The 13688-nt window shown below is 41.8% G+C and overlaps 1 protein-coding gene across 1 annotated transcript in view; it reads right to left on the bottom strand.

The window, feature by feature from the left end:
• Positions 1–13688, bottom strand: part of LOC117462441 (cell migration-inducing and hyaluronan-binding protein-like) — a 96075-nt gene that overhangs the window by 69236 nt on the left and 13151 nt on the right. Inside the window, exons 2-7 of the mRNA XM_034104684.1 lie at positions 7641–7778; positions 6244–6382; positions 4962–5198; positions 3354–3533; positions 1196–1266; positions 924–1019 (exon numbers count right to left, since the gene is read on the bottom strand). Of these exons, the coding sequence (XP_033960575.1) occupies positions 924–1019; positions 1196–1266; positions 3354–3533; positions 4962–5198; positions 6244–6382; positions 7641–7778 (861 nt within the window). The remainder of the gene's footprint in view (positions 1–923; positions 1020–1195; positions 1267–3353; positions 3534–4961; positions 5199–6243; positions 6383–7640; positions 7779–13688) is intronic.

The following is a 13688-nucleotide window of genomic DNA, read 5'->3' as shown; positions in this document are numbered from 1 at the left end:
ACATTTGGACTACCTATGTTGCAAATGTATTATCTTTTCAATTTACACACGGCATCTATTGCACGTCTGTCCGTCCTGGGAGAGGGATCCCTCCTCTGTTGCTCTCCCCGAGGTTTCTCCCATGTTCCCTTTAAACTGTGGGTTTTCTCCAGAAGTGTTTCCTTGTACGATGTGAGGGTCTAACGACAGAGGGTCTGAGGACAGAGGGTCTGAGGACAGAGGGTCTGAGGACAGAGGGTCTAAGGACAGAGGGTGTCGTATTGTCATACTGATATTCTGTACACACTGTGAAGACCACTGAGACAAATGTAACATTTGTGATATTGGGCTATAAATAAACATTGATTGATTGATTGATTGATTGATTGATTGATTGATTGATTGATTGATTGATAATACGCTTTTATTGATTTGCATCGCATTTGATATTGAGGTAATCCAAATGCAACGGAAAGTAATCAAGTTACATTACTTTCATATTTTGATACTCAGATTAGGTAATTGATTACAATTTTCACAGGTAACCATCCCAACCCTGCCAAAGACAATGAACAGTATCATTCCTGGGTGCACATCAGCACATGTTTCTGTTTTGTGGTGCATGTGACATACTGACTGTGGCCCTGAGAGACAAACTCACACATTTCACTGATTGGAGGACACCTGGAGTGTGTGTGTGTGTGTGTGTGTGTGTGTGTGTGTGTGTGTGTGTGTGTGTGTGTGGTGTGTGTGTGTGTGTGTGTGTGTGTGTGTGTGTGTGTGTGTGTGTGTGTGTGTGCGCGTGTGTGTGTGTGTGTGTGTGTGTGTGTGTGTGTGTGTGTGTGTGTGTGTGTGTGTGTGTGTGTGTGTGTGTGTGTGTGTGTGTGTGTGTGTGTGTGTGTGTGTGTGTGTGTGTGTGTGTGTGTGTGTGTGTGTAGACTTACCTTGCACCCACTGGCTTCTGGTGGTAATAGTAAACTGCTCCCCATAACTCGACTTAAATACATGAGCGCTCTGAGCCTCTGAGGAGGCCTTAGTTCCTGATAATACACACACACACACACACACACACACACACACACACACACACACACACACACACACACACACACACACACACACACACACACACAAGGACATCACTTAGAACACGCTTCCTTTTTTGCAGTTTTAGATACATCAGGTAAGTAGCAATACATTACAAATGTATTCTTACCTTGATAGGAAGCGTGACCCTCGACAACAGAAGAAGGGTCTCCTTTTGTAACTATAAAGGTCCAAGGATGCCTGTAAATGAAGCAAGAGAGGAGAGATGAATAATGGTATATATTGTAGTAGACCTTGTGAATTGTTAATTTGCTACTGCCTAGTTGTACAGTGAGTCAGTAGGGTGCTGTTTACACTATTAAAACAGGCTTTTTCTATGTGTGAGGAGCAGGCGACAGGAGTCATTAGGCAGGCATCCCTGTGTCTCCTCAGCACCCCCCCCCCCTCTACTCTGTCCTCCGCAGCATCTACAGCCACGGAGTTCCAACAGGGAATCTTTATGTTAACTCGCGCTCTGTCTTCATCCCTGTCAGAGTTTCCTGCAGTCTCTCCGGCAGCATCACGTTTCATAATAATGCTGGAGGCTAACACATTGCTAACATTCACCAGCTTCACCCACAACAAAGGCGCTGTCCTTGTGGTTCACTGTGCAAAGAAAACTGATGCACGCAACCTTGTGGTTGACTATTAAAGATGTATATCCAACCACTTTATTACAAAAAAAACACGAGGGCACAGTCGAGTCTTTTTTGAGGAATGTGTCAGCGTACAAGTCTGCACATTTGTATCCTTAACCCGTACTGTATGTGAGACATCTCCAGGCCTTTGTTATCACGGCATGATTCAGTTTCCATCTCCCTTTGCAATGCTAGCATACTAACACACACACACACACACACACACACACACACACACACACACACACACACACACACACACACACACACACACACACACACACACACACACACACACACACACACACACACACACACACACACACAGTTTCCCAGGCGGATACAATACAAATGTTTTGGTTGTGTGTTAATTAAACAAATACAATTGTTCTCATACTGCCTGTGCTGCAGCACCTCTTTTCACCCTCTGTCTGAAACCAGAGCCCAGTCTGCTCTGGTTGGTTAGCTGGTCAGCTCTGTTGTGATTGGTCAACCACTTAGAGATGTCCCGCCCCCTTAGCCTATCATGTACAATGTGTTGGGGCGCTAGCCAATAGACACACCATTGTGACATAGTTATGTCACTATGGTGTGTTACTGTCTCTATGTTACTGTACAACAATCTGTAATAACGGTGCAATATACACTTTTACTTTCACTACTGTTATCTGGCAGCAATTACACTAATTCTACTTGCAAGACTTTAACAAAGTGTGGGAGAGAACCTCTCCCCAGACCATGTGCATGCACAAAAACCTATAGAACACACTACAGGAGAGGGAACACCCCATAAAGCATGATCGGGACTCTTTAATATTAAAATACCCTACAGTAGATTACTTGAGTGATGGCATTGTATTGGACTACATTATATTGAGAGGTGTTTCTAATTGTCTGGTCCCTTCATGTATACAAATAGGAAATATTAAATGATATATATAAATAACAGAGTCCAGTGCGACACCACCTTTAACTGCGACCTCAATTACTGCATTACATGACATGAGACTTGTTAGACGCTTTTCTCCAAAGCGACTCACATACTCAGTACTGTGGACAGTCCCCACAGGAGCACTTTGGGGTGAAGGGTCTCAGGGACACGACGACATGCTGACTGCAGTGGGGTTTGAACCTGTGCTCCACTTATCCGAACACCAACGCACTAACCCACTGCGCCACACGCCTCCTGTATAATTATCACACTAAATGTACACATCTTAAGGTAAAACTGATGGTAGAGCAGTTTTATGGAATTCAGGAGATGAAGATTTGAGATAGTGAATTTAAAACCATGAAGTACCGAAAGCTTCAGGGATTAATTAGAAACAGAAACTGTGACTCACCGGAGGTTGTAACATTTTCTCATTAATTCTCAGCAATCAATAAAATAATGCTTCAGAAGACATAGTGCCGGGAGCTTTAACAAAGGGCCATTTTCTTTCCTGACATGTTGTGAGCTGAATGACAAGCAGAGATGTTGAGCTCATAGTCATGTTCAGCAATTAATGATAACATTTGTCATAGTGATTAATCTATATTTTATCTGTGAACATTTCCTTTGTCTTTGTTTCAGAAAACCTTAACAATTTCCATCCCAATACTCCAGAAGCTAAAGTCCTAAAATTCAAAAATAATATTTGAAAAGCTCACCGAAATCCCAGAGTGTTGATGTGCTGGCTGCCCAGCCTGAAGAGGATCTTCTTGGCCGAGTCCTCCAAGTTGTTGGAACCCTCGTCATTGACCATCAACGCCAGAATAAGCCCCGCCCCCACACCATCCACATACTTAGCAAGGCGCCGACTCTCATCCTTACTGCGATACGTGTCAAACCTGTGGGAGTGAGGGGGGTAAAAGAGGAAAACAGGAAACAAATAGAATTGTGTCTTTGTTATTATTAACAACTCAACCTCTAACATATGATATGCTCAATTTGTGTTGTAAGTCAAATAGTTTAAGGACAGTAAACTGTAAAAAAGGACTTGAACACACACTCATCTTCAGATTTTTAAAGGGCAAACAAAACAACGTTCTGTTATACCATGTTTCAGATAAGATATACAAAAATATATAAATATTTAAAAGCAAAGTTACCAATAAGATTGTAGAAAAGGAATTGCACTTAAAGTGTATAAAAAAAAAAGTTTTGTATCTATTTTCTTTTTCATTATTCTTTTATTTCTACTCAATGTAAAAACACAAGATGTATAATGTGAGCGTAGTCTGTGGACATACTCAAGAAGTCAAGAAACAACAAGTATTACAAAAAAATCTAAAAGCTGTATAGGCACGAATTTGCATAGAGGTGGAAAGCAATAGAAAATATAAACACATTTTAATGTGTACATCTTTTAACCTCTTGTAAGTAGTGCACCAACCTCAAACGTCAAAATTAACATTTCATTTATTTCCACACTAAGTCTAATCTTTAAATTAAACGACTAAACGAGGCAACACTTCCACATTCCTTCGCAGAATCTGCACACTAGCATAGCGTAATGTGCTAACATTAAATCTGTGAAATGCAAAAAGGTACTGCAGGTACAGCAATAATGCAAATATGAAAGACAACTGCTCCAAATAATATTATCGGGTTTAAAAATGAAGGTGCCATATCCATAGAAAGAGCATTGATCGCATGTTATTTTAAATAACTAACAGATAGAGACGGTATTATTCAGGGCCTAATGCTTTGACATCGCTGACAAGCGTAGCTTTATTAATTATGGAAGCTGAATAACCTCCTATGAGCGCAAGAGCAGGAACCCAAGATCACATATTTGTAGGACAACCAAAAGCCATTATAAAAACAATATACCACTTCAAAGCATTTTTTTCTATTGAATTGTTTTCCTCTCTCCCACTGCAGTGTACTCAGTGTGCAATGTGTTCTAATAACCATCTATTAAGTGCATGTGATGGCTGTAATCAGACAAAGTCTAATGGTGGTTAGAGGAAACTGGATACTGTCCAATGCCTTACATCCTTCTCTGAAAATTACAACATTATATTTACAATAAAAGTTGTATAACAGTTTATCTAAACTCCATTGCAGGTAATGTGTGTGATGGCTAATTAAGCGTGAAAAGGATATTAAGGGTGACTGACATCAATTTCTACATTTAATATCCAGAGCCATTAAAGGAATATTTGTCTCCTTCATTTCAACCCTGTGGTTAGACAGATTATGAAATGTCAGCCACAAAATCATTTCGGCTCTAATTAAGAATATCATGGCCTTTGCTTCAGTGGGGCCATTACCTGTCATTGTGCAGCACCTCTCCGCTTTTAGGGTCAATGACATGGATGATGATGCCTCTGCTGCCCCAGCCTCTCTGGAACAGATAGTTGTTCTGGTTGCTCTCTCCAGGGTGCAGAGTCTTGTTGAGGAATGTCCACGACAGCTTCTTTTCTCCGTGGATCTCTAGTGTCCCCCCTGTCCCCACGCCAATGTACTTCCTTCCAAAGTAGCTGTGATCATTATCACTGTCATCCAATCTAGGAACAAAAGGAGAGAATACGCGAAAATATGTTACCATTTTAGGAGGTTTTATTAGTTAAGTAAGGGAAGGCAAGTTTATTTATATAGCACATTTCAACACAAGGCTATTAAAAGTGCTTTACAAAGAAATTGAAAACATTAAGAGCATTAAAATGTATTGAAACTGTATTGAGTAATTATTTGATCTAATTAAAAGCAGTGTTCTATAATCTGAGCCAGTGGAAGCATGCAGAGGTTAAAGAGAAGGGGCCCCAGGATGGAGCCTTGAGGAATTACGCACAGCATATTTGTCCCCTCGGAATGTGGACACAAATTGTTTCCTGAAGATCTATATCTTTAAACAGACTCATAGTCTAAAGTCATGTTAACAGCCCACAACTGTAACGCTGCAGTGCCACAGAGGTGCTTTCAGCTAAGGCCTAATGTTAGCATGCTAATGTGCTCACAGTGACAATGCTCACATGTTATATTTTGAAGCTATAAAGTTTATTATGATATGTTTAAATAATGAAAATACAGCTAATGTTGATGGAAATGCCATTATTATGTCATGTATATGGAGAACATTTTAAGTATTGTGGAAAGGGTCTCATGGGATTTGCACTATAAGAAAATACTACACCTAAGATTTACTGTCTGATCGACATCGGCTTAATAATAATTTACCACTAACATGTGATGGAGGGTGACAGTAGCTCAGTGCAGAGGGACCTGGCTTGGGAACCAGATGTTCACCTTATGGTCATTGGGGTGGACTGGTATCATGAGAGATTACTTCCTGGGCCCTGCCAAAGTGTCCTTGAGTATCGCACCAACCCAAACGCATATGTACTGTATATTGAGTCCAAATGTGAGTAGGTCCTGTGCATGTGTGCTCTGTGTTTCAGGTGCAATATGCATAACAACAGAGTGAACATTTCCCCCCGAGGGATTATTAAAGTATGTCTTCTTCTTCTTCTTCTTCTTCTTCTTCTTCTTCTTCTTCTTCTTCTTCTTCTTCTTCTTCTTCTTCTCTATAAGCTACATTTAATACAACTGTACCTTCCAAAAAGGGAGATGGTGAGGTTGCCTTTATAAGGACAGTCTCGGCTTCCAATGTGCAGCTCCCCTTTGTTCCCAATCAGAATGTGTTTTGTTCGCAGCAGTATGGCCCGGTTGGTGTCAGCAATCACCAGCTTTCCTGAGAGAGAGAGAGAGAGAGAGAGAGAGAGAGAGAGAGAGAGAGAGAGGAGGGGGTGGAGGAAAAGTAAACCTACTGGCAGAACATTCATGACTCAGTGCGATCAGGCTTGTCTTCCTACCATTTAAAGCCCTGGGCTCAGGCTGCGTACACACACACACACACACACACACACACACACACACACACACACACACAACACACACACACACACACCACACACACACACACCACACACACACACCAACACACACACACACACACACACACACACACACACACACACACACACACACACACACACACACACACACACACACACACACCACACACACACACACACACACACACTTGCTGTAGCTGGCCAACCACCTGTGTTACCAGGTTTCAACAAGATTTAATGTATTTATTGAATTATTTTGAGTAAATGTAAAATTAAAGTCAGAGTGAGTGAGAATGAAGACGTAGATCATGTTGAGCGAGTGCTTCTACAGATAATGTAGCAGAAAGCGCTCTGCTCTCTGAGAGCTGTAAAATAATCTGAGCAGCACTGATGCCCATAATAAATGCTGTAATGAAAAGATACAGTAAAGCTGTAAATCGGCTTTACATTAAATCTTAGTAACCCATAGATTTCAAACACCAAACTATGGTCCCTTAAAATATGATTGATTTACACACAAATAGAAAAGCAAAAACCGAAGTGCATTGAAGGTGGCCAGAAAGCCTAACTCATCATCTTAAGGGACCCTTGTTCTATCATTTAATAAACTGATGTAGTTACGTGACTTATTTTATTACATATTTCATTCTATATCCAATATATAACAACAACAACAACAACAACAACAACAGCGCAGAGCAACTGAGACAAACATAAATGAAAAAGATTATTTTATGCGGTCTGTTGTTTCAGAGAGATTACTTTTAATTAATTATGTCTCTGTATTGTGTCTGTTGTTTTTTTTATTTTAGCAATCCTACATACTTAATAGACTTCTTACTTATTCAGTGTTTTATTATTTTGACTTAACTTGACCATCCTTTTAAAATAGGAATAGCTGCTTTTTTTAAAGGATTTGTAGGGTTTTGGAATAAATGTGTATATGTGTTACAGTGTTGAATTGTTCCTGTCCTTCGTGGGTAAACCACTATCCCCACCAGACATACTCTGCTTCACTTAATATGTCACATTACATAAGGTAAAGACAGCATTTCACTGTGAAAGATTGACACCATATTGACTCTTCTGGCTTACCGCCACTGAGAATCTCAATGGAGTGGACCGTAGCTGAAGTTGTGAGGAGGACCTTCCTGCCGTAACCGATGGTAACATGGTGGTCCTCACTGTGTCCCGGCATCCATGGCTGCAGTCCTGGCTCTTTATCAGGACACACTGCAGGAGACAGAAAACACACCAACATGTCACTTATAACGACACACATGGTGGTGGAAAACATCTAAGTAATTAGATTAAGTAGACTACTTAGTAGAGTTAAGTATTTCCATTTAATGCAACTGTATACATCCATCCAATACATTTCAAAGAGTAATAATGTACTTTTACCACTGAATTGAAAAAGGAGGGAGGCTGTGTGATGCAGTCAGGAGGAATGATATGATGGCAAGCTTTCTACCCAACCTTTGAGTGAGGTCATTTGTGAGGCCTGTACTACGAAGCCGGTTCAACCTAACCTGGATATGTTTGAGTTAGCCGGTTGGCCTAATCCAAAACATACGCGCTCTCGCTAAACGGTCCTACGCCGCTGGTTATCAAGTGGATCGCTCAAGCCAGCCGTGTCCTATCTAGTTAGGTGCGCGTTCACATGAAAGGGGTGGTATCACAAAAACCCAGCATGGATTATACAAAAGCACGATCGAACAAGTGATGGTCGTCCCTTAACAATTTCCAGGTTTCTTTAAATTGGTTTTCCTGAAGTTTCAGGGAAAAGGTGTTTCTTTCCATTGTAAATACTGTTTTGTTTGTTAGTCTATTAATGAACTGACTCGTGCTCCGTGCTAAAGTGTTAGCCAAGTTTAATCAAGAGGTCTTGTTTGGGTCCCTTACCGTACATGTGGATTTAAACATAGGTCACAACTATGTGGCGACACCTTGTGGTAGGAGTGTGTATCTATCTAATCAACACATCCCCCTTTCTTTGAGGTAATATAAACAAATAGTGCAACATCAATTTTAACCAAACATTTTGATTTCTCTACCATGCCATAACAAATAAACATCTGGTCTAAATGTACTCAGAATGCTAACTAGCACAAACTTGGAAATTGTCTAAACATTTACACCATTTTAACATCCATTAAATCAGTCTCTCAACTACAGATTCAGTCTATCTGGTTTTCTGATTTCCCTTGTAGATCTTCTGACCACATGTTCACTTGGAGTGTTAGTATCACAGTCTGTCTGTGGTGAAGGTGTGAACTCAGACTCAATGATGGATTCACTGAGCTGTTGACCAGCCTCTTTTGTTTTCATAAGAGTGCGACGATTGCGTCTGAAGATGTGTCCTTCCTCTGTCCTCACAGTGAAAGATCGCGGTGCTACTTCCTGAAGAACAGTGGCTTTAGTTCTCCATCCATCAGGACCCTCAATCCTGACTGTGTCATTACTTGATAGTAATGGAAGCTGCTTAGCTGTTTTGTCATACCATGTTTTCTGCTTCATCTTTTGTTGTTGTAGTTGGTGTTGCAGCTTTGGGTGTCTCTTTTGCTTTGAATAGCTTGGCAGTGTGGTGCGCAACTTACGATTCATCAGAAGTTCAGCAGGTGACAGCCCACACTCCAGAGGTGAGGCTCTGTAGCTGAGTAAAGCGAGGTATGGGTCTGAGCCACTCTCATCAGCTTTCTTTAGAAGTTGCTTGAGAATGTGAACTCCCTTTTCAGCGTTCCCATTTGACTGTGGATAATGAGGACTTGAGGTCACATGCTTAAAGTCATACTGTTCTGCAAATTCTTGCCACTCTCTGCTGTTGAAACACGGTCCGTTGTCACTCACTACTGTGTTAGGTATGCCATGTCTTGCAAAACTTGATTTTGAATGTGTTATGACACATGTCGATGATGAGTTTGACAGTAGTGCCATTTCAGGAAAGTTTGAGTAATAGTCAATGACCACTAAATAGTCTTTACCTTTGAGATGAAACAAATCCATTCCAACTTTATCCCATGGTGCTGTTGGCACATCAGTCACTATCATGGGCTCTTTAGTCTGTTTGTTTCTGTGTGTCTGGCATGTGTCACACGTACCAATCAGTCTCTCCATGTCTTTATTTACTCCAGGCCATAAAACACTGTCTCTCGCCCGTCTTTTGCATTTTTCTATACCCAGATGACCTTCATGTATTTTTTTTAGTACTTCCTGTCTCAATGCGCGTGGAATGACAATCCTGTGTTGTTTCAGTAATAGTCCATCCACGACACTCAGTTCACCTCTGATGTGGTAGAAGAGCGGACAGGAACCTACAGGCCATCCATTTAGCATATTTGCAATGACACACTGCAGCTCTGTGTCTTTTGCTGTTTCTTCAGCTATCTGTCTGGACTTTGTGTCTGATACAGGCAGCGCAGCAGACACCATGTTCACATGACTTTTCACATCCTCTTCAGTTGTACTCACATAATCCACTGTAGGTGCTTGTGAGAGAGCGTCAGCAAGTATCAGGTGCTTTCCAGGTGTGTAGATCAGCTCAAAGTCATATCTCTGCATCTTCATCATGAGACGCTGTATCCTTGGTGTCATTTCACTTCAATTCTTTTTAATGATGGATACAAGTGGACGATGATCTGTCTCTACTGTGAATGAAGGTAGGCCATAAACGTAGCTGTGGAACTTCTCCAAGCCATAAACCAGTCCCAGACATTCTTTTTCTATCTGAGCATATCTGCACTCAGTCTGTGTCATTGACCTGGATGCATAGGCCACTGGTTTCCAATGCTCGCCTTCAACTTGTAGGAGCACTGCGCCTATTCCATCCTTTGAAGCATCTGTTGAAACTTTAATCTTCTTTGTTGGGTCAAAGAATGTCAATACAGGTGCAGTTGTGAGTGTCTGTCTGAGTGTTTTCCACTCTTGCTCATGTTTGACTGTCCATTTAAACTCATGTTCTTTGTGCAGGAGCTCACGGATGCAAGATGTCAGATAGGTTTGGAATAAATGTACCTATGAAGTTGACCATCCCCATAATGCGAAGTACACCTGTCTTGTCTGTGGGCCTTGGCATATCCTGTATGGCTCTGATCTTTTCTTGGTCAGCTTGTACACCTTGTGCAGAGAGCTTGTCTCCGAGAAAGACAACTTCTTGAACTCCAAACTCACATTTGCTCTTGTTAAGCTTGAGTCCATACGCTCCAGCACCTTTTTCAGCCTCTCATTGTGTTCTTGTAGTGTAGAGCCCCACACAATGATGTTATCAACATATGCTCGAACACCGTCCAGCCCCTCAATGATGTGCTCCATCGCTCTGTGAAATATTTGGGATGCTGAGATGATCCCAAAGGGCAGTCTGAGGAAGCAATATCTGCCGAATGGTGTATTAAAGGTGCAATATTTGGTGCTGCTTTCATCCAGTTTCAGCTACCAAAGGCCTTGAGACGCATCAAGCTTTGTGAAGAAGCTGGCACCTGCCATTTCACTTGTGATTTCCTCACGCTTGGGTATCTGATAATGTTCACGCTTGATGTTTTCATTAAGATCTTTTGGGTCCATACACACTCTTAAATCACCACTTTTCTTCTTTACACAGACCATCGAGTTAACCCAGTCTGTTGGCTCCTCAACTCTTTGTATCACTCCGAGCATTGTCATTCTGTCGAGCTCTTTCTTTAAGCGATCTCTGAGTGGCGCTGGAACTCTTCTTGCAGCATGCACAACTGGCTGTGCATTTTCTTTGAGCTGGATTTTGTATGTGAAGGGCAACACACCAAAACCCTTAAACACATCTGCATAACTCTGTACTATACCATCAATTGAGTCATTTGGTGTACTCACAGTTGTGTTGATGCAATACACTCTCTTGACAAGTTCCAAATCTTCACATGCTTTATCACTCAGCAGTGAATCAAGTCCATCAGCGACAACAGAGAGAAGTAGGTGGTGCACTTTACCTTTTGAGGTTACCTTTAATATGCACACACCCAAACTGTTGATTTTCTTTCCATTATAATCTTTTAGTGCCTGTGTTCTTTTTTTAATTTGTGGCTTATCTTTCATTGCCTTGATGTCAGACAGGCTCATCAGGTTTGCTTTTGCACCAGTATCCAGTTTCATCGTTATTATTGTCCCGTTAATCATCAGTGGAGCTATCCATTTGTCTTCTCTGATTGCATTAACCTCTTTTTGCTCAGTTTCACAGTTCACCATGCCAACAAAAAATGTCTCACTTAAATCATCGCCTTCCACTATGTTTACAGACTTTCCTTTCTTCCTCTCATTTCCTTTTGAGAAGCACTGCTTAGCAAAATGGTTCTGGCCCTGGCAATTAGAGCATTGCTTACCAAATGCCGGACACTGTCGTGGTTTGTGCTTCGAGCCGCAGCGCTTACAGCTGAATGTCCCTTCTTCTGACCGCTGTGTAGGCCGCGTCTGTGCGCGCCATTTGCCTTGGCTGGAGACCGCACCAACTGCTGCGCCATCACTCACGTTAGCCGTGCCCGCCATCTCGCTGAAAGTCCTGACGTGCATTTGGGACAGCTCGCTTGCATGGCAGATTTGTATAGCTGCTTCACATGTCAGCTCCGTTTCCCTTAGCAGCCTTTCTCTGACCTTTTTATCCTCCACGCCAAAAACGATCTGGTCCGTATCATGGAGTCCCTCAGCATAGCAAAGTTGCATGACTGTGCTTTTAGCTTCAGGTCAGACAGAAAGCTATCAAAAGGCTCATGCTGCTGCACACGTGAACGGAATACATATCTCTTGTATGTTTCGTTCTTTCTGGGAGAGCAGTGGGCATCAAATTTATGGAGCACTTTATCCAGTTTGTCTTTATCAGCCTGCTCTTCATACACAAAAGTATTGTACACTTCTATTGCCTTTGGGCCTGCTATAGTTAGCAGTAGCGCTACCTTCCTAGCATCCGGCTTAGTTTCCAGTCCCATGGCCGTGATGTAAAGCTCGAACTGCTGCTTGAAGGTCCGCCAGTTGCTGTCGACATTTCCCGAAAGTTTTAGCGTCTCCGGTGGCTTTAATGAATCCATGTCGCTTGTCACAACTCCTCACTTACATGCGTTTTTATTTTACTTCATAATTTACTCCTGGTACCATGTTTTGTTTGTTAGTCTATTAATGAACTGACTCGTGCTCCGTGCTAAAGTGTTAGCCAAGTTTAATCAAGAGGTCTTGTTTGGGTCCCTTACCGTACATGTGGATTTAAACATAGGTCACAACTATGTGGCGACACCTTGTGGTAGGAGTGTGTATCTATCTAATCAACACAAATACTATATAAATACTATAACTTGTTCAGCTATTACCTACATTGGGATAAGATAGCACACACGGTTATTAGGCTGCTCATTCCAGAGTAAGAGTGATTGATGGACCCATTTGGTGTGTGTCTGTTATGGTCAGCACAGAACTGAGATGCGGTGTGTAACCATCCAGTGTGTCCAATGGATGTTTCATCTATTGCTCTCAGGTGTGTGTGGTTACCTCATCTCCCTCTCACCTAATGGATCCGTCAATGGCATTGAGTGGCCAGAGACCTGAATGGTGGGGCTGATTTCCCAGCGGGCTAACAGAGAGTGTTGGCTGCTGACGTGCAATCAAACGGAGTGACGGCTGTTTGGCTCTCCAGAACTCAGAATGTCTGTGGAGTTGTGTCTGCTGTCCTGCAATGACTCGTGTTCCTGTACATACTGGCGGCTAGTCCACATGTACAGGTATTTTTAAACCACCAACATCATCTCTGACCCCAACCATGACCTGAACAATAAGAATGAGTTTTCCCCATCAAATCGGAGATACAGGGTCCCACCATTTGATGAGGTTGTCCTGCAGCATTCTTTTGTGCACCAGTCATTCCTCAAAATAAATACTGATTCAAATCCCTGATCTAATGTACGATAGAGGGTCTTGAGCATGTTTCTCTTCAGTGATCTTGATGCAATGCTAAATGTCTGTTTCCTTCTTTCTTGTCTTACATATTTGTCCTTTTTAATGCTGGAAATGGAGACGCTGTGGAAATGATGGAAAAATGTCAGACTCGATCTAAAAATGAAGTATTATCGCATTGTATCGTAGGCCCTATTCTGCTTTTTGGTTTCTTTTTCCTTTCCTGTTGTATGTGATGTA

Source organism: Pseudochaenichthys georgianus, chromosome 3 (assembly GCF_902827115.2).
Source record: "Pseudochaenichthys georgianus chromosome 3, fPseGeo1.2, whole genome shotgun sequence".
NCBI lineage: Eukaryota > Metazoa > Chordata > Actinopteri > Perciformes > Channichthyidae > Pseudochaenichthys > Pseudochaenichthys georgianus.
Note: the sequence above shows the minus strand (reverse complement) of the source record. Positions and strands in the feature narration are given on the sequence as shown.